The sequence below is a fragment of the Geotrypetes seraphini genome, chromosome 13, assembly GCF_902459505.1.
Source record: "Geotrypetes seraphini chromosome 13, aGeoSer1.1, whole genome shotgun sequence".
NCBI lineage: Eukaryota > Metazoa > Chordata > Amphibia > Gymnophiona > Dermophiidae > Geotrypetes > Geotrypetes seraphini.
Genome location: NC_047096.1, coordinates 24,958,329 through 24,979,979, shown reverse-complemented (window position 1 = coordinate 24,979,979; position 21,651 = coordinate 24,958,329). Strand labels below are relative to the sequence as shown.

At 44.6% G+C, this 21,651-nt stretch overlaps 1 protein-coding gene across 1 annotated transcript in view; it reads right to left on the bottom strand.

The window, feature by feature from the left end:
- TMPRSS13 (transmembrane serine protease 13) overlaps positions 1–20,565 on the bottom strand; it is a 32,961-nt gene extending 12,396 nt beyond the window's left edge. Inside the window, exons 1-9 of the mRNA XM_033919057.1 lie at positions 20,403–20,565; positions 12,527–12,689; positions 10,345–10,452; positions 8,823–8,939; positions 4,403–4,535; positions 3,825–3,926; positions 2,535–2,578; positions 1,293–1,464; positions 607–782 (exon numbers count right to left, since the gene is read on the bottom strand). Of these exons, the coding sequence (XP_033774948.1) occupies positions 607–782; positions 1,293–1,464; positions 2,535–2,578; positions 3,825–3,926; positions 4,403–4,535; positions 8,823–8,939; positions 10,345–10,452; positions 12,527–12,689; positions 20,403–20,417 (1,030 nt within the window). The 5' untranslated portion in view covers positions 20,418–20,565. The remainder of the gene's footprint in view (positions 1–606; positions 783–1,292; positions 1,465–2,534; positions 2,579–3,824; positions 3,927–4,402; positions 4,536–8,822; positions 8,940–10,344; positions 10,453–12,526; positions 12,690–20,402) is intronic.
- Positions 20,566–21,651: the final 1,086 nt, after the last annotated feature.

Genomic DNA, 21,651 nt, shown 5'->3' with positions numbered 1-21,651 from the left:
ACAAACTCTTACATACAGACTGAAACAATCAAGCTATCAAATGCTTTTGTATCCATGTCATGTTAGAGGATTCTAACCATCCAGCCATTTCTTTTAATATATATGAATAGTTTCTGAAGCATTTAGATCCACTCCAAATGCCTCTTGAAAGTATAAAGTTTTAAGCATGGTTTTAAATGCATTAATATTTTGTTTCCAGTCTTCAGTCACGAGGCAGATGATTCTACAATTGAGCAATGAAAAAAAAAAGCTTTTTCCCTCGTAAATTCCCATTTTGCCCTTTTTGCTAGTGGAAGCACTAATCTATTATCTCGTATCGATCTCAAAACTCTAGTTGGTGTATATGGGATAATTTTATCATACAAATAGTCTGGTTGGTATTGATTAAGTTCTTTAAAAGTTGCCTATCTTAGACATGGCTGTGATTCTCAAAACATGCATGAATGACCATTTAGAGTAGACCATGAATGACTCATAGGGCCATGTAGACAATCCGTTCCTATGAGCTAGCTTAATAGTCTCCTACCCCAACAAATACTGTACTGTATATAATATGGACTCCTCCCATTTTCCATTTATGTAATAAAAGACTGAAGGCACACTCACCGCCCATGAAAGAGTAGGGACTTTTGAGTTTAATCAGAGCAACGTCAAAGTCGTGTGTGTTATCATCATAACGGTCATGCACTATAATATCAGCAACTTGTGCTTGGTTGCTGAGCTTGTTCTGGTTGATAATTCCTGCATAGACTCGCCAGTTGGAAGGGGAACATTTTGTGTTACTGAAAAGAAACATCATGAGAAACAGGGTCACAGCCAGGCGCATAAGGTGAGAACATTTTTACAAAAATGTCAAGCCCCTCATCCTGAGCAGCTCAGCAGCCAGTCTTTCACCTCCATGCTGGCCCACAGAAAGTCTTTTCCTTCCTTCTGTCATAATTTGAGAGTAGGAAGAGAAGACAAGCTGATTCCTCCACTGTTTGTTGTATTGCTTTTCTTCTAATAATTTCTCCAGCCTTTTGATGTCCTGTCAGGATTGGACTCCTAAATTGGAGACAGTGGAACCTACTGTCTCTCATATCATAGTAGGTTGCTTTTATCTGGTCACTGCTTCTCTCTAAACTCAAACCATAAACTAGACTGATCCTTCTGGATGACCAGGCCTTGCACCTTTTTTTTTGGGGGGGGGGGGGTTATACTATTCCCAGTGTTATTTCTTTTTCTTCACACTCCCCCACCCCACCCCTCACCTTTCTGTACTCTTCCAAAATCACAATATTGTCTTCACCTACTCAAAAAAGCAATGAGCTGCAGTGACCACCCAGGAGGGAGCGATCAGGGTCCCCCCACACACATGGTCGCTGTTTTCTCCTCTTACGAAGTGGAGGCTGATCTGCCAGGGCCACCTCCCCAGCTCAGCTGGTGCTCCTCCAATTATTCGACTGGTCTTCCTCTGCCCACAGTCTGCAGGGAAGCAAAGCAAAGACGCATCAGAGTAGAATGTAATAAAAAGAGCTTTTTCTCATGCTATACCTAAATAAAAATCACAACTTTTATATGCGACCCTCACAGTAAAGATGTGAGCTCCCTAGAATTGTTCCAAAGGAGATTCCAGTAGGATACGCCCAGAAAAGGAGTTAGAAGGGCACAGCTGAGGTTTGGAAAGAGAAATACCTTTAGAATGGAAAATTTCCATTTTATATACGGTGTTGCTGTTGAAAGGTTATACAATGTACAAAGAATGAAGTTCCTTTTTGAACAATAAAACAAGGGGTGTGGTGTTACAATAAGAACAACAACAAAAACCTCACAAGCAGTCGTCCATGCTATAATTACTCCAAAAGTCATATAACATAACCTCCACCGCCTAGTATCCGACTGGTGTGAAAGTTGTGCCTAAGATTCTTTCAGTGACCTTTGATCTTATGCTATAAAAATTGCTTTGCTCTCATAATGACCTAGCTTGAATGATTGGGAACCCAGAGTAGCATCAGGTCCAGTGGTTTAGTAAAGGGGGGGGGGGATCCTCCATGGTCCACATCTTGGTAGGGGCGCAGGCACCTGTCCTCCTCTTTGCCTCCCTCTGCTGTGTGCATGCCCCTTCTCTCCTCCTCCCCGTACCTCTTTAATATTCCCGGTGCGAACAGCAACCCCCAATCTGCTGCTCACGTCAGCATTGGCTCTTTCTCTGATATCACTTCCTGGACCCACACCCAGGAAGTGATGTCAAAGGAAAAGTCAACGCTGGGGCGAGCAGCAGGTTGAGGTTGCTTCTCGCACCAGGAACATTATAGATATATGGAGGAAAGGAAGGGACACGCGCACGCGCTTGGCAGGAGAGGGTGGGGAAGGAGAAGATGGGGGAGCGGGCGGAGAAGCGGGTGGGGGAGGGGCACCATCATCATGTGCACCTCTCACTCTCGCTACACCACTAATCAGGCCATCTAGATCTGATAGAATACATATAAAAATATTTCACCTCTTGTAACATCATTTCTATACATGCCTGATCCAGCTGGTATAACCATGCTTACCTGTGCAACTCACAGACAGATACTGTCCATTGGAACATGAAGACCTAGAGGCGAAAGAGAAGGCAAGAAGGAAAGAAAATCGGAAAAGTTACTTGTTATAACTCTCCATTGCCCTTCTCATTTCTCTTCCCAGAGGCAGGAGGTGTTTAAGTACACCTCTCTGCTTTCTGTTATGTAGGGTCAGTCTTGGTATAAGCCATGAGATTTATAGGCTCTGCAGCCCAGCCTGTGCATCAGCGGAAGCTGGCACGATATCAAATGCCATTCCACCTGCCAACGGGAGTCCGAGATGGAGGGAGGAAAAAGAAGGAGGACTGCAAAGGAGAAAAAGAGAGCAGGGGAGAAGGATGGGGGGATCTTATATTGTATTGAAGCCACTTCTAGTAGGTAAGTCCAGTGGGGGAGGTGTGGGGAGCACAAGACTGAGCACCTATATCCTTGCACCAGCCCTGGAGCTTTGCAGGAGATGTTTAGGAGCAGCTTCGTGTGCTGCTGTACTAAGCTGCGTTAGGGCATTAACACACGGAATAGCGAACGCTACAATGCCGTGCATGCTAGACGCTAACACCAGCACTGAGCTGGCATTAGTTCTAGCCACGTAGCGCGGGGTTAGAGCGTGCTAATCTGCTGCGTGCACTATAAACGCTAGCGCACCTTAGTAAAAGGAGCCCTAAATTTCTGAGGCTGGAGATGATTGGAGATGCTTTGGAATTATCCATTGTCTCTTGCTAGTGGACTGTCACGACAATGACTGAATTAGAGAAGGGACAGGGAACAAAATAGAGGGAAAGCACTGGGTACTTGTGAATAAAGGTTAAACAGTGTTGTATCCCCCCCAGAGGCTAGAAGCTCAAATGACCAGGAGAAAACAGCCAGCTAAACTTCCTCCCCCCCACCTCAAAAAAAATATACACACACACTTCCCCCTCAATATTCATGGGTTTGACATGCGTGATTTCAATTTTTAGTGGATTCCTCCTCCCCTCCCCCTCCAGACTTACATTTTAAAAACTCTACAATCTACTTTGGACCAACTCTGACCCACTCCCGCCTCATGTTTGCGGCTCAGGGCAGGAGCATACAAAGATCGCTCCTGTCCTGCTTCACTGCTAGACCGCCAGGATTTAAAAAGTAGGAAGGTGGGAGGGAGTTGGCCCTATAGTTATTTGCGAGTTTTTATTATTTGTGGGACGGCCCACGGATATTGAGGAAAAAGTGTGTGTGTAAATCTCAGTTTACAACCAGAACAATGAAAAAGACACCACAAAAATGTAAAGGGTCCTTTCTTACCTCACCAGACTCCCCTGAACAGTGTCCGTTGTCTTACTATAAACAAGTCCAGTGTTGCTTGAGTCACCTGTCCTGCTGCTGACTGGTTCAGTCTGAAAAGATCTAAACAGAACAAGAAAAATGTTTGTCAGCCCTTACACCTTTAATTACCATTTATAATACAAATAATTGCTATTATTATATAAGGCCGATTGTCAAGCAACTTGAATACCAAAAGAGAAAGATTGCTCCCATGTGTGTAATGGTATGCCACAAAGCCTGCTGATAAGCCACACTTGCTAATCTTGTTTCCTTATGCATATATCATGTTTGGAGAGAGACCCAACACATGTAGGGACTACAAAGGTAAGGCAGGAACTCTACAGCCACAGGAGAGAGAAAGTGGAAAGAGAGCGGGCCCTATGCCAAGGTGTTATTTTTGAAACTTATATATTGCCAAGATGGGGATGGTGCTGGCAATCTGTCCTGCTCAAGGCCTGCCTTGGAAACCTTTATGCTTTTGGCAACCCCTATAAGTAATGACTTAATACTTGAGTACAGGGGAACCCTAACCAACATCATATTGCGAAGAGACTTACTTGTCAAATCCCAACTTCTTACAGACAAAATCCGAGAATGTGGAGCTGAGGCCCTCCGCACACACCGGCAACCATCGGTCATCTTGAGCATGAGACATGACCTCGAGCAGTGAGTTATCCCACCGGAAGCGCACTGTGCAGAGACAGAGGCAGACTAATTACTGGGGCCAGTAGGGATCACCTTAAAAGGGGCCTCTGCAAACACAACCATTGTTGCCACATCCAGCGAATGCTTTCAACCAGTGGTGGGCAACGGTGGCCCTTTTTAACGGTTGGATTTTTAAGATTTCCACAATATCCATGAGTTTGTTTTGCATGTACTGCTTCCATCGTATGCAAATAGATCTCATGCATATTCATTGTAGAAATCTTGAAAATCTGACTGGATTGTGGCCCTCTAAGACTGTGGTTGTTCACCCCTGCTTTAGACCATTCTAGCTATGATGTCAAAGTGACATATATCTTGCTTAAACCAATCAACCAGCAGTACGTGATGATGTTTGGGACATTCTTTCAGACACAGTTATCGCCAATGATGGAGAAGAATCGCAAAGAAACAAAATGGCAAGAGACACTTGTAGAATTAATTCCCATGTTGATGTATATTTTGGAAACACTGCACAATACATGTTAAAACTTTTCTTTCAACATTACATCCTGTTTATTAGATGCTACAAATATATCCACATTACTAAAATAGCAACACTTTTTTCTTCTCCTCATCAGATAGCTGGTATACCTGATACCATTTTACATAGTAGCATAGTAAATGACAGCAGGTAAAGACCCAAGTGGTCCATCCAGTCTGCCCAACCATACATGCTCTATAAATTAATTTAGTTTAAATGGTCCTTTTTCTTAGATATTACTGGGCCAGAAACCCAGAGCCCTGCCCAGTAGTGTGCTTAGGTTCCATCTACTGGAGTCTCCATCAAAGATCACTCCAGCCCATCTTAACCATCCCAGCCATCAAAGCCCTCCCCCAGCCCATCCTCAACTGAATGTCCATATACGGGGCACAGGCCGTGCAAGCCTGCCACTACTGGCCTTAGTTCCTTCAATGTATAACTATTATTTTCTGATTAAAGATTGTCTGTGTTCATCCCACGCTTGTTTGAACCCTGTCACCGTTTTCTTCTCCACCACCTCCCTCGGGAGCGCATTCCACGCATTAACCACCCTCTCCATAAAGAAGAATTTCCTAATCTACCTCCCCTCAATCTCATATTATGCCCTCTGGTTTTACAATTTTCCTTTCTCTGGAATAGATTATGTTCTACGTTAATACCTTTGAAGTATTTGAACATCTGATTCATATCTCGCCTGTTCCTTCTTTCCTCTAGGTCTAGGATATACATATTCTTACACTTTCCTCTAGGGCAGTGGTTCCCAACCCTGTCCTGGAGGAACACCAGGCTAATTGGGTTTTCAGGCTAGCCCTAATGAATATGCATGAAGCAAATTTGCATGCCTATCACTTCCATCATATGCAAATCTCTCTCATGCATATTCATTAGGGCTAGCCTGAAAACCCGATTGGCCTGGTGTTCCTCCAGGACAGGGTTGGGAATCACTGCTCTAGAGTATACATTTTCTTACACTTACACCCCACCCCCCACCCCTTTTTTATTTTTTATTTTTTTTTTAACAAAAGCACGGAAGAGGTTTTAGCACTGGCCAGCGCATTGAATGCTCTACACTACTCCAATGGTCATAGACTTCCTACGAGTGTCGGAACAGCACAGAGCATTCAGCACACCAGCCGGCACTAGAAACCTCTTCTGTGTTTTTGTAAAAAGGGAAGTTTAATAGGTAAGATGATTTCAGGAGTTTGTTAGAAGTATCCTCTCCCCACTCCTTGTCATAGCCCAGTGGTCTCAAACTCGCGGTCCACAGGCCACATGTGGCCCGCCAGGTAGTATTTTGCATTATCCTATATAATAAAAGGTTAGTGGTGCATGCACTTTTAAAAAAGTGTGATTATTGCAGCCGTGGTGTGTGATCCGTGGCCGTGTTCCATTTTAGAACCCGGCCAATGATCACTCTGGCCACTCCCCTTCTCCCGCCCTCACCAACCCGAAGGAAGCTCAACAGACCTCCCGCCCTCATCTCACCAACCCGAAGCAAGCTGGACCATACCTCCCGCCCTCGCTCACCGCTGCTGTCGCTGCCGCTGATCCTCCTCTTTGGGGCAGCCTGCAATCATGGCCGGCTTTGGCGGGCCTCACGGGCCGCTTTCCGGCCTCAGTGGCACATTCCTTCTAACGCACGGGATCGCGTCGGGGGGGGGAGCGTGCTTCCGGGTTGGGGAGCGGCCTGTGAAGTTCGCTGGGGCCAGCCACCACGATCGTGGCCTGCTTTGAAGAGGAGCAAGCCAGAAGACGCCGGGATGGAGGGAGGGTAAGTAGGGGGATTAATGATTAATTCAGGGGCCAGAGGGAGAGGGAAAGGGGGCTGCTTTGGGGGGGAGGTGTGCTGGGGACAGACAGTTTTACTCTGGGGGGAAGACAGAAGGGGCCATGGAGAGACAGGGAGAAGGGAATAGGGCTGCTTTGGGGGAGGGGTGTGCTGGGAGGAGACAGAAGGGGCCATGGAGAGATAGGGAGAGGAAAAAGGGGCTGCTTTGGGTGGGAGGTTTGTGCTGGGGCAGATAGCTTTGCTCGACGGGGGGGGGGGGGGGGAGACAGAAGGACACAGACAGCGGCCAAGGAGAGAGAGATAAAGAAACACAGACAGACAGACACTCTATTCTAGCACCCGTTAATGTAACAGGCTTAAAGACTAGTAAAGAATGATTCTTTATGGAAAACCTGTGCCTTAAGAATCCGGCGGTCGCTGTGACCTCACACAAGCGCTTTCCTGCGTCTGTACGCGATTGTGAGGTGGAGTCCAATCGTGTGCAGATGCAGGAAAACGCTTGCGCGAGATTACAGCAGAGAGGCGGGCAACGTTTCAGAGCTTAAGGTAACCATTGGAGGCCGTGCAGCTTGTACGCGTGTCCAGCGCTGGAGGAGGTGAAAGCTGAAGGCGGTTATGGACACGACCGCCAGATACTTAAGGCACAAGTTTTCCATAAAGAATCATTCTTTATAATACCGAAGGCCGCAAAATAGTTGGTCCAAAATCTTGTCTCTTGCAGTTGATATTTTGATAGTTTTTCACTTTCTGCATGTTGCACGGCTTTCAGCTGTGTATAGCTGACTTATAGTTATAAGATTTATAAATTTATAGTTTAAACTTATATTATAAACTTCTAATATAATAAAATGGTAAGCCGCGCATGCGCACTTCCTAAGTGTGTGCCGGTTTTCCGTGAGCTGTAGCGACACATAGGAAGTGCGCATGCGCGGCTTACGATTCTTTGAAAGACGCGGCGGTGGCTACTCTCACGATCCCCGCCTGCGCCGGACTTCCGACACAGGCGGGGATCATGAGAGGAGCCACCGCCACGTCTTTCAACTAAAAAAAAAACAAAAACAAGGCGGATGTCGGCCCGATGGCTGGAGTTCACCGCTGAATCCGGTAAGGAGTGCTTCCCTCAACAGGAACCGTCGGGTCTAATTCAAATACTCCCGGCAGGTTGGGAGGGGGCGGAGCAGGCTCGCACGCCTGGCGGGGACCGGACAGGAACTAGACTCCCTGCAGGAGCCAGTCTGATGGCTGGAGATCACCGGACTGGACAGGGGGAGCAGGTAAGGGGGTGCTGCAGTACAGGAGGAGCAGGGAAGAGGTGATTCTGGACAGGGGGGGAGGTAACAGGAAGGGAGGCCTACTGCTGGATAGGGGAAGCAGGGAAGAGGTGCTGCTAGACGGGGGGGGGGGGGTGACGTAAAAGGAAGGGAGAAGGGCTCCTGCAAAGGAGAAGAGCTACTGCTGGATATGGGGAGCTGGAAATGGGGTGATGCTGAACAGGGGGAGATAAAAGGAGAAGTGCTACTGCTATATAGGGGGAGCAGGGAATGGGTGGGGGTGCTGCTGGACAGGGAGGAGGTAAAAGTAAGGGAGAAGGGCTGCTAGCACCCGTTAATGTAACGGGCTAAACAACTAGTTATATTATAAACTATAAGTCAGCAATACACAGCTGAAAGCTTTATTATATTATATTTATTATTATAAACTTACAGTTATAAGATTTATGAACTACATATATCACAACTATAAGTTTTACCTCATGCAAAGTTGTCATTTCTTTAATAAGACATTAACTATTTTTTTCTGTGGCCCTCCAAGTACCTATAATCCAAAATGTGGCCCTGCAAAGGGTTTGAGTTTGAGACCACTGTCTTAGCCACAAAAGGGAGGGAAGTCTTGCACTCCTCACTTGTGATATCGACTAGGATTTTACCCTGCAGGCACATAGCACCTCTTCCCAGACACACTTTTCTTTTCAACCAAAATTGGAAAATGTTTTTTTCATTACCACAGCCCACTTCATCGCCCCCCCAGGAACAATCTTTGATTCCGTTGCAGCGGATCGGATTTGCAGAACAGCTCTCCACCACCTTCTTGGGAAAGGAGTTCAAGAGATTTAATTTATCTGAAAGAGAAAGCAAGAGGGTTCCTTAGGTCAGAGGCGCCACATAGCTGGGCACCATTTATATATAAAAAAAGGTGTTTTTTTTTTCCCAAACAAGCAGTTGAGAACAGTACCTCATTATTTCAGTGAAATGCTTGTTCATTTGCTGTTTCAGAATACAGGGCTCCTTTTATCAAGCCGTGCTAGCGGGGTTAACGCACGTGACTTTTCATCACGCGTTAACCCTGCGCCAGCCTAAAAACTACCGCCTGCTCAAGAGGAGGCGGTAGCGGCTAGCGCGGCCGGCGGTTTAGCTATTACGGGCGTTAAACCACTAGCGCGGCTTGATAAAAGGAGTCCATAATCATAACCCAATTGGATTGCAGTGCATCCATCTATTTAGGGGTGTCCATAAAAATGATGAAGAAAATCCAACTGCTCCAGAATATACTGCAGCTGTTAGATTAATTTATAGGGGGGTCCTTTTACCATTTGGCGGTAAACATACCACCACCTACAAACAGCGCTGGTGGCATGTGCTCACCATTTACAAGGTATGTATTCTTCCCAATTAATATTTCCAAATTAATAAAGTGTCTGATTATTTGTAAATGAGTCTACCAGAGCTTCTAATTCAGTAGCATAATTAAATGAAATAACTACCTGTATAGTTTATGGGGATGGGCGGAGACAGATGAGATTAATTGTGGGGACAGATACCATTGCAGTGGGGACGGGTGGGGACAGGTTTGATTTCTGTTCCCGTGCAACTCTCTAAATAAGACCAAGAATATTACAATGCTTCTGTATCACTTCATGGCGCAACCTCACCTCGAATATTGTATTCAATTCTGGTCACTGTATTTCAAATAACATAAAAGAAAAATTAGAAAAAGTTCAAAGAAGAGTGACCAAAATGATAAAAAGGATGCAACTCCTCTCGTATGCTGAAAAGCTAAAGAGATTAGCTTGGAAACACACAATATGTGAATGTTATATGCATAAAAATATGATATCGCATCTTGGAATTTTTTTTTTTTTTAACCAACATGCCCACAGGGCGTATTAGGGAGGATTGCATGTGATGCAGCCTATGCTATATCTCTTATAATAACTTTGATTTTCGTATAGCCAGTTTAGCAGGTTTACCACAGCGGACTCAAGATGTGTGTGTGATCTGTGACCTCCGACTGAGAACAGTTTTAACTGGATTAAACAGGAAAACATTTTAAAAAAAAACAAACTAGGCTACAACTCCAGATTGTCATGAATGAATATTCATAGTTGCTGTGGACACCGTAGTGGCAAGTTCAAATGGGGCTGTTAGTCTTTAGGAGCAGTTGGAATCCAGTCAACTTTTAAGAGAAAAGTGAACAAGTGAACAAAGCTAAAATCTGAAAGGAAGAGAGAAACATAAACGGCTTACATGCTACACATAATCCAATGATTATCACGATGATGGCGATGACGATCATGAAGATAGAGGACATCAATCTTCTTTTTCCGCATGATGGCAGGAAGGGGACTTTTGACCCTGTTACATTAGACATGACAAAATGCATATTCATTAAAGCTGCAGCACTGAGAGGCACAAGGCTTCGCTCACTTTACCTGACAGAAGGGAGGTGCTGTGCTGATGTTCATTCACAACATGGACATTATATTTAACTTGTTCAGATCTCCTCCCTTCCATACAGAAGCCTAGTAAGAGTAAGGACTTGTGTTTTGTGCACATGGGCCACTTTTCAGCCCCTATAATGATAGTTTCTGCACATGGCCCTGCCTCTGGGCGAAAGGAAGCATTTCCTCTCATTCAAAAACAGTCATCACAGCCCTCCCTTCTATTTTCCTCTAAAGAAAGCTATGTCAGAGCATCGAAAACCAATATTCAGATTCTAATGTCGTCTCTGTAACTGCAAAAGGAGAAAGCAGTGGGAATGGACGATGAGCAAATCCACCAGAGCCAGCAGATATAAGCAGTAATGTTTATTTCAGTCCAAGATGTGTTATAGCGAAAACCCGACACGGTACTGCGTTTCGGTGAACCAATTCGCCTGCATCAGGGGCCACTGAGTAAAGAGCTTCACTGAAGACATCACATCTATGAATTTAAAAAAAAAAAAAAATCAATCCAAAATGAACAAGAAAAAACTGTCCTGTGCATGCTTGTACAAAACTGACAAAGCAATGCTGGATCGTTTTGAATTGATGTTTTTTTTTTATTATTCATAAATGTGATGTCATCTTCAGTGAAGCTCTTTACTCAGTGGCCCCTGATGCAGGCAAATTGGTCCGCCGAAACACAGTATCGTGTCGGGTCTTCGCTATTTTACATCTTGGACTCAAATAAACATCAATGCTGGCTCTGGTGGATTTCCTCATTGTCCGTTCCCACTGCTTTCTCCTTTTGCTTAATTCCTGTGGGTCCACGTTCCGTCGGACTTTTTGGCAGCTTTTGACCTCCTTAACTGTAACACCCCTGCTCCGCTATCACAAGTGTTGCTATTATTGTCTTCTAGAGCGGTGCTTCTCAACTCGGTCCTGGAGAACCCCCTTTGCCAGTCAGTTTTTCAAGATATCAACAATCAATATGCGTGAAAGAAATTAGCAGTATATGCAAATTGAGTTTATGCAAATTCAATGTGGATAGCCCGAAAACCTGACTGGCAAGGGGGTACTCCAGGACCGAGTTGAGAAACACCGTTCTAGAGTCACACTGTTACAAAGGGGCCCATTTACTAAGCTGTGCTAGGTGCTAACACGTGCCTAATGCCACAAAAAAGGAAGGCATGCCATGAAGGACGTGCTGTAGCAGTCTGTGTTAGTTTTGCCGTCTGCTCACATGGCAAGCACGTGGTATTAATCTTTTGCCATTTTCAAAGGGTCAGAGGCAGAGAATGAGGGTGGATGCCCTAATCAAGCTGGCGCTCTGACACTTGCTGTGCTAGCTAATTAACACAGCCAAAATGCAGTGGTCCTTAGCGCCTCCTAAACATGAGTGTTCCCGGATTAATGGCCACCCAATAATGTCAAGGAGTACAAACAAAAATAGGGCAGTTGAGATGGCTTTCCTGAGGGATCAACAAAAATTCTTAGGGATGTTCAAATCTCATCGTCAACAAGGATACAAATTTTGGCACTGCAAAACACCTTCATCAGGGGTTAATCAGTGCAACATCTGAGTAGAGCATGACATGGGGACAAATCTGTCCCCGTTCCATCTCCATGAGTTCTGTCCCTCCCCTTGCCCTATCCCCGTCATAAGTGTTCGAAGCTTGTACACATGAGGACAGAGCTTGAAGGGATGGGGCAGGGACAGAACTCTTGGAGAGGGGACAGGGATGGAGATAGATCCCGCAGGGTCGGGGACAAATTTCTCTCCATGCTGTTCTCTACAAACAGCCAGCATTAGCACTGTTTAAACTCATATGTGTTATTTTGCCAACATGTGTACAGATTGTCAGGCTGAGAGGTTTTCTTAAAACTTATGAGGACCGACACCTCCATCTCCCCTAGAGAGAGACATCAGGGATTAGCATGTCTCTAGTAGTCTAAAGGGGAGATTCTTTCTTCTCACCTTAAACATGCTAATGATGATGAAGATTTACCTGAATTTGGCTGCTGAATGACATATGTTGGTGGCGATGGTCCGGCCTGGGGCATGTATGGTTGAAAGACCATCCCCTGGTTTCCTCCTGGTCTGTGAGGATGTGGAGCAGTTCCATGATAAAGGTTGAAAGGAGCATTTCCATACGGTGGAGGGGGACCATTCTGGAAGCAAAGAAACAGAGATCTGTTATTTCATATTCAGGAGTACTCTATCGCCTCCTAGAGTCCCATTCCAACCATTGCACCACAACCCCCACAGAGGAGACAATGAACAGGGAGCAATTTTTGCATCTCCATTCCCTCAAGGCAGCCTCGCTCATACTATTTTTATTTCTCGTATTTTGGATTTTGCTCATGCCTTTTCCAGCAGTAGCTCAAGATGAGTTACATTCAGGTACACTAGGTATTTTGGCCCAGATTTAACCAGGGCCATTGTCGGTGGCCACCTTAAAAGCAGCTGCTCCCTCCACTGCCACACATGAGCACCACTTCCCTTCCCCCATGCCTCTGTAATGTTCCTGGCACAAGCAGCAACCTCCAACCTGCTTTCGTGCCAGCATTGGCTCTTCCTCTGATGTCACTTCCCGGACCCACTCTAAGGAAGTGACATCAGAGGAAGAGCCGACACTGGCGCGACAACAGGTTGGGGTGTTGCTGTTCACGCCAGGAATGCTACAGAGGTACTGGGTAGGGAAGCGGCGTGCACGCGGCAGGAGGGGGCGGTGAAGGAGTATGTGAAGGTCGGGGGCGGAGAAGAGGGCGCCTCTCATCCTCACTATGCCACTGGCTGCACTAACAGGATATTGTGGCGTTAACATGGGAGCACTTAGGCCCCGATTCTGTAAACAGCGCCTAAATGATAGGTGCTGAGAAATGTGGCGCTTAGTAGCCGACAATCTTCATTCAGGCGCTGTGTATAGATTTGTGCCTAGATCTATTGGAATTTATTAATCCCCAATAAGAATTTAGTACACAGGACAGGGCTGGAAAATATCAAAGCAATTAATAAAGCAACTCTCCTCTACTGGGGAAGAAAACAGAACTGGCCACCACGCTATATAAAGTGGAGAAAAAAAGAGGCCTCAGAAAGAACAGGAGCGTCACACACATGCGCATGGGATTATGTACTTGGGACCGTCAGTGGGTGATCACGATGAAAGCTAAGTGAATTTTTTTGACTCATAGGGAGGTTTCATTTTTGTCCCATTGGATTGTGGGTGACTCAGCATTAACTGTTATTTCCTGCTTGTGAAGAAAATTGTCTGGCCTGTTGGCGCATGTGGAGTTGTGTTTTCTTGACCATTGATGACAGTGAGCTTACTATTATACAGCTGGGGTGCTGTTTTGTGATGCTTCTGTTCTTTTTCAGGTCTCTTTTTTCTCCATTTTATACAGCGTTGGGGCCAGTTCTGTTTTCTTCCCCAGCAGAGGAGACTCGCTTTATTAATTGCTTTGAGTTATTAAACTACCCCCCCCCACCTCCCCTTTTACTAAGCCACAGTTGAGGTTTCTTTTGCGGCCCCTCGGCACCAAATGCTCCAACGCTGCTCTGATGCTCAAAGAATGAAACGCTCCGATGCTGCTCCAATGCTCTTAGAATTCCCATGTGCGTCGGAGCATTTAGCGCCCCGGGCTGTGGTAGAAACCTCTACCACAGCATAAGGGCTCCTTTTACAAAGGTGTGCTAGCGTTTTTAACGCACGCACTGGATTAGCATGCGCTAGCCAAAAATCTACCACCTACTCCAAAGGAGGCAGTAGCGGCTAGCGCGCAGGGCAATTTAGCGCATGCTATTCCACGCGTCAAGGCCCTAGCGCGGCTTTGTAAAAGGAGCCCTTAGATACAGAGGACCTAAATTCTTTTTTCATGAAGAGATTCACCCAAATCAGTTTACAATACATTGAAAAGTAATCAGGTATTTTCTCTATCTGTCCTGACAGGCTCTCAATCTAACTGTGGTACTTGGGGCTATGGAGGGTTAAAAGACTTGCCCAGAGTCACAGGGAGCAGTCTGGGATTGAACTCATAACTAGAAAATGGCACGGGGACATATTTTTCCCCGTCCCATCCCCGTGAGTTTTGTCACTGTCCTTGTCCCTGACCCCTTCCTGTAAGCCCTGCCTTAACCGCACAAGCCTTGACCACTTATAATTTTAAAGTATTTGAGGTTTGTGCAGATGAGGTCGGAGCTTGCCAGAATAGGGCAGGTACAGGAGAATAACTCTCCGGGACGGGAAAATGAGTTCCCACAGGGGCGGGGAAAAATTTGTCCCCGTGTCATTCTCTACTTGGGAGAACAGTATAGAAAACTGAATTAATAAATAGTGTGAAAAGTTTCAGCCTCTGATAACCAGAGCTGGTATTGTGATGTCATAAAGCCTCATTCCACCAATGCCTAAGAGCCAACCTCATCCGTGATGTCACAATGGCTCCATTTTCCTATACTAGGCTCACTTTTACTACATTTTGATTTCTAGAGTGGTGCAGTGTAGAGAATGGCACGGGGACAAATTTGTCCCCAACCCGGCAGGAACTCAGATTCCCCGTCCCTGCAGGTTTTGTTGCTGTCCCTATCTCATTCCTGTAAGCCCTGCCTTAAGAGCACAAGCCTTGAATACTTCTGATTTTAAAGTGTTCGAGGCTTGTGTAGATGAGGTCAGAGCTTACAGGAATGGGGCAGAGACAGGAAAAGAACTCTCCGGGACGGGAAAATGAGTTTCTTCTGGGATGGGGAAAAATTTGTCCCCGTGTCATTCTCTACTCATAACCTCTGGGCTCTGAGGCAGCAGTTCTAACCTCTAGGCCACTCCTCCTCCTCTCCTCTAATTGGACTTAGGTGCTGGTAGGTGTCAAAGTCTTAAGTGCTCCCTATTTATGCCATGTAAAACAAGCCCAAGGTCTGCCCTTAACCACACCCTGAAATCAGTAGGGGCTTAAAGAGCAATTAATATTAATTTATGCCAATTATTGAGGCAAACTTATTTTCAGCACCAATTAAGCTAATTAAAAAATTAAATTAGGCACCTAAATCGGATAGGCACGCTGATTTAGGCATCTAATTTCAGGCACCGTTTATAGAATCTGGTAGTGTTGCCAGATACTTTTTTATAATCCAGCCCAATTATCTTAAAAAAGGAGCCCAAAAACAGCCCAATATCTAGGGTTACCATATTTGACGCTATAAAAATCCCAGTCCCTGCTCCAGTCTGCCCCCAGCTCCACTCCAACACCATCGCAAACCACGCCCTATTTTGCCTCCAGCCCCGCCCCCACCACCGCCTCTTCTCTTCTTTCCTGCTGGGTCTGGAGGGCCTCTGAGCATACGCCATACGATGTCATCCTCGCATTGGCAGAGCCCCCTCCAGACGCGGCAGGGCTTGCCAAGATGACTGTGCCACGATGCATCCCAAATTAGAGCGACAAAAATCTAAAACCGGCCCCAAAAAACGCAACCCGCAGCTGCTCAAAATCTCCCACAACCAGCATTCCAAAGCAGCCCAATTGGGCGAGAAAACCGTGGATCTGGCAACTATGGAATCTGGGCCTTAGTGCCTGCTAAATAAGAGGTGAAAAGCACTCCTGTGTTAATTATTTGCAGGTACCACACTAATGGAAATATTAACACATGACCTGCAAATAAAAAAAAAGAAAAAAAGACAAATAGTCCTAAAAAAAAGTGACACATTATATCTCAGCTTAGTGTGCAGGAAAATGTGTTAAGAAACCCCAGAGCTTATCACACTTTAGTAAAAAGGCTCCATTATTCATTAAAGAGCAGACGACAAAGGGCTGCTTTTACTAACTGGCAATTAAGGATTTAGAGCGCGCTGAATTGCCACGCACACTAGACCTTAACGCCAGCATTGAGCTGGCGTTGGTTCTAGCCGTGTTGCGTGGGTTTAGCAGGTGCTAAAATCCTGCGTGCGCTAAAAACGCTATCGCAGCTTAGTAAAAGGAGCCCAACGTGTCAGGTTGTTTTGTGCTCAGGGATGGCATCAGGGTGAACACTGGCAAAAAAAAAAAAAAAAAAAAGAGTTACCATACAGGTTTCAGTTCAATTTATTGCCAAGATTTATATTCCACCTTTTCAAATCACAAGAAAGCACAAAGCAGAGTGCATTAAAATAAAATGCGGTTAAGTTTACTGGAAAAATTCATAAGCCCAATTACAAGTTTGACTCTTGGTGGGAAAAAAAATGCTCCTTGATTCTTAGTCTCACCTTTGACCTTGTTGACCACCATTAAAGTTCACGGAAAATATTTTGCATTCACATAAAAATAGAGTGGAACCTAGGAAAGGCAGCGGCGGGTCTTTCTTGGTCAGATGTTTCTAAGAATAGGCCTGGAGCCTCTGAGATGCTAATTAGAACATACGTAGCAGAGAATATAGCGTGGCAGTATAGCATCTGTAGGAACAGACAACACCCTTACAGCAACTCATTCAGGTTTCTCCCCTCTCCAACTGACAGAGGAATTTGGCGTTGTCTGTTTTTCAGGACCTTGCAATCGTACATACATAATATAACATTCCTTAGAACTCCCTCAAGCAGAAATCTCTTCACGTGCTTGTGTCGTGTGGAAAGTAATTTTCAAAGGCACTGGGAAACTTTCTCCGATCTACTCGTGATTCCCTTTTTTATCATGCCTAACATTCTATTTGCTTTCTTTGCCGCCGCCACGCATTGTGCCGACGGCTTCAGGGTCCTATCTATCAGTACACCCAGGTCAGGAGGAGTATTTGCTGCAAATAAATTTAAAAAAAAATTTTTGTGAACTCCTAAATTGTATGTATTTTAAATTTTACAATTTAGGAGTTCACAAAAACTTTTTTTAATTTATTTGCAGCAAATACTTCTCCTGAAGAAGCCTTCGCGGCGAAACTCAGGACTGAGTAGGGGAGTAGAGAGAATTCACCAATTGGCACTTTTGCACATTTGCACATATTTACACGATCACTTTGGAAAAGGAAGTCTGCGCAGCCACAAAATTGAACATCCAAGCTGGGGAAGATAAGTGCTTGATTTATTATTAGTAGGAAAGTATAATAAGTATAAAAACACATAAGCACAGGCTGGATGTTTAACATCTTGAGATCAGATATAACACACAATAAGGGGCCAATAAGTGCGATGATGGTCCCGTAATGATCTCACTGTGGCTCTTATGCAGCAGACAAGAGACTGAGCACTTATTAATAGTAGTAAGAAATAATTTTAATATTTAATCATTAATATCATGAGTAGAAAATACATATATTATATTTGAACATTAGCAAGTAAGAACAATGGTTTTCTAGAATAATTGACATTAAAAAAGCTGGTAATTAATTTGAATTAATTTGATTATAATACGTACCGGCAATATAAACGATACACTCCTAAGTATTTATAGTTTTGCAGTTTTTATTTAACATGAATATGACTTGGACAGTTTGTATAACTTCACAACACAATGACAGAGCCAACAAAGTGTATTCTGTGCCCCTTCGCACCCTGGGCCCGGCAGGGCTTGGCATTTACCCATCTCCAGAGCTTCCCTGCCATTCAAGCAAGTGTGCCCAACCACAGACTTGTGCCAGGCAGCATATCAGGGTTCATCTATCTGCTCTACAGCCAATGACGGTGTAGGGACATCCCTGCTGCAATCATATACCATTTAAACATCCCAAATTATATTCCCTGGCGTCGGGACCATTACCAGCTGTGATGATATGCAAACAACAGACTAGCCATACCAGTAATAACTACTTGCATAAAGGTGGGGGTGAAAAGAAGGCCGACTAGAAGCCAGATGCAGAATCCTTGCCCATCATGAGGTTGGCGCTTGAGCCATGGTGGGAAATTCTCCCATCACACCCAAGAAAGCTGAAAGTGAAGATGAGGGGGGGGGGGAGGGGGGAGGAAGAAAGGAATGGACTGGTAGCACAGTGACAATTTAAGGGTAGCTACTGTGCACCAGGCACATCCCCCTCACTGTGCATAAAAGTCAGTTTGCACTGCACCTGCTTTTACCTGTGGGGGAAATATATACATGGAGCTTTCACTGTGAACTCTTACTAGATCATGCATATCCGCCTGCTTTAAAGGTATGCAAAGTACCCACTCTCCTCCACTCTATTGCACTTTCAAAGCTTCCTGGCTGCCTGCCCAGCCAAATAGATACTAGTTAAATGGCTAAACAGATACTACACTCATAATTAGGAGGAGAGCATTTGCTTTTTCATGGCCAGTGTTCTGGGGAATATATAAAACAGGGCATTGCTCTGAACCCCAGCCCTAAAGAAGCATCCTTGTCATAGCTAAATAACCTCAGTGAGGCAGAGTTTGGGGGTCATCTGCCGCTGGCTGGATCCATGCCTTACTCTCTGCTCTGGGTCCCAGTGTGTCCGGTGCTAGTTCTGTGCTCCTTGCCTAATTGGGCAGCTCAGAGTCAAGCAGGCACATTACCCCACTGGAAGCTTCAGAGGAGAGCGACAGGGCCAGTGATTTGCGATACCTTTTGTGGCTTCCTACAACTATAACTTGCTATCTGATATAATAAATTCACTTATATACCACAGTAACCTCTCTGTTCAACACAGTTCACAACAATCAAGAGACTGTGAAAGCGCAGTGTATTATAATCACATTCAGAAGAATTTGTCAAAAAAGTAGATCTTTAGCATTTTTCTAAAGGAAAGATAGGAGCTGGAGTTTGTAATCAGGACAGAAAAGGGTTTATCCCATGATCCAGCTTGAAAAGATAAAGTTCTATGGAAAAATCTTTTGTATATGCAACCTTTTACAGTAGGAAATGTAAATAATCTAAAAAAGACAAGAAAAACGTTTTCTGTCAGAAAATTTAAAGTGATCAATAATATAATCAGGTATACGGCCAAACAATGTCATGTAAGAGGCGCAACCTAACTTGAATCATATTCTTGCCTCAACTGGGAGCCAGTGTAGCTTCCAATAGAATTTAGTTACATGATCAGAAATTTTTTTCAAGTTGAAAATCAACCAAACAACCTTTTGATATTCTTTTTACTGGAGGCTGTTCTATCAGATTAAGCTCAACAAATATACCAGGCTTTGATACTCAGGTACAAAGCAAACAGAGGAAGAATTCCCACAATGCATTAAACAACAACTGCCTGCCAAGTCCTGTAAAACAGACAACGCGAATGCAGCGTTCAAAACTAACATTGTAACCCTAACAATTAACACTGTGTTAAAAGTGTCCCGCAATCTTTGTCGAGCCGTAAATGCAGTGGCCGCGGCTCGAGGCACCTGGAAGTGCGTGGACGTTGCCGTGATGGCATCACATCAGTGTCCACGCGCGCGCGAAGGCCCTCCAGATGGGCCCTGAGTCACCAGTGGGGGGGGGGGGTGCCAGCAGGGAAGAGGTACAGAGAGAAGGAGAGGTTCTAGCGCTGGCTGATTGCCTACAGGACATGCCTCTCACCGCAAGAGGCATGTCCTATAGCCAGTCAGCCGGCGCCGGTGCCTCTTCTCCTCCCCAGTGTGTTGCGGCACACATGAAATCTCAGGAGGCACACAGTTTAAAATACACTGTGTTAAAAGCTACAGCATTAATACCATCACAGCACAGGTCTCTCTAAGTAACACCAACAACAGTTGGAGTATTTATATTTACATTAGAGGCTCTGGTATATTTGCTGAGTTCCGGTGCTCTGGCCCCAACAACCAACCCCTATTACACCAAGAACCTCAATTCTTACTGAATCACCTTAGCCTCCAGGAGCAGGAAAGTTCTAGTAACATCTCAATAGGTTCAAGTCCTTCTAGACATCGCTTGGAAAAAAAAATGAATTGAAGAATTATCAAGGAATCCTAGAAGCTGTGAAACGTGCCTTCTCTTGTTCAAATAACCCACCTGATAGCCTTCCATGGTGACCAGCAACAGCCTAACCGGAGGAGGGTCAGAGATGCAGTACTCTCATCTCCTGCCACTGAATGATCTCCACCGAGTTGGTCAATGTTAATAAAGTGAGTGAAAAAGGGACTGGGAGGGAAGAGAACCTCCTAAGACCGGTGTGTCTCTGTGTGATGTAATCAAGCATTAATTACCTGCAGGGAGAAGAAACTCACCCAGCCGGTATTCCCACTTCAAAGCAAACTTATTCTTGTGATTTCATGGCAGGCTGTTGAAGGCCGGACATTACTAGCCCAATATACAAAGGCTTTCTTTTTATCTACCCCTGTGGTGAGAGCCTTGGATAAATTCAGCCCCAGTGTGGGCTAATAGGATGTAGAAAATTCAGTCAGTCGGTTGGGGCCCCAATGTTCGAAAGTCTCCATTAAAATCCTGTGTGCTGTTGTAGTGCCAGTGAATTTTCCGATTTCTAAACGAGCAATGCTCAAAAAACTTTGCATGGAAATAAGGTTCCTGGATGTTCCATTAGATCAGTCATTGGAGAAAGCAACTGACACGTGCCAAAAGAGTTCACGGAAAGAGGCATAAATGGGCGCATGCGCCAGGAAAAGCTACGTCGTAGGCACGCATGAGCATCAGTCATGGGTGTGTCTTATTATAGCACATCATAGGCACATGTCATAAGATTCAGTGGATATATTTTTAATTTTTTAAACTTTATCTCATGGCTTCAGACCCACCACTCCACCGCTAATTACAGTCTTATAGTAGAAAGAATTCCATGGTTCTTCATCATTGACCAACTAATAATCTTCTTAGAGCATCTATTTAAGCTTTCAATAAATATTTTCAATAAATATCTTTTTAAAATATACTTTATATATTTTCAAGTGTGACCCCGCGTGACCCCATGTGACAACAGCGGTTGCAGGGAACCCTTGATAAAGCACAATAATGCGAAACATGTCGGGTCATCCTCTCCCGGGTCACACTTGTTAAGCTAAGTGCTTGAAAATATATAAAGTATATTTAAAAGAGATATTTATTGAAAATATTTATTGAAAGCTTAAATAGATAATAAGATAAGTTAAAAAAATATGCTCTAAGATTATTAGTTGGCCAATGATGAAGAGCCATGTAATTCTTCCCACTATAAGACTTTAATTAGCGGTGGAGTGGTGGGTCTGAGGCCATGAGATAAAATAAAAAAATATAAATATATCCGGGACATTTTTGGTAGTAGTATTAG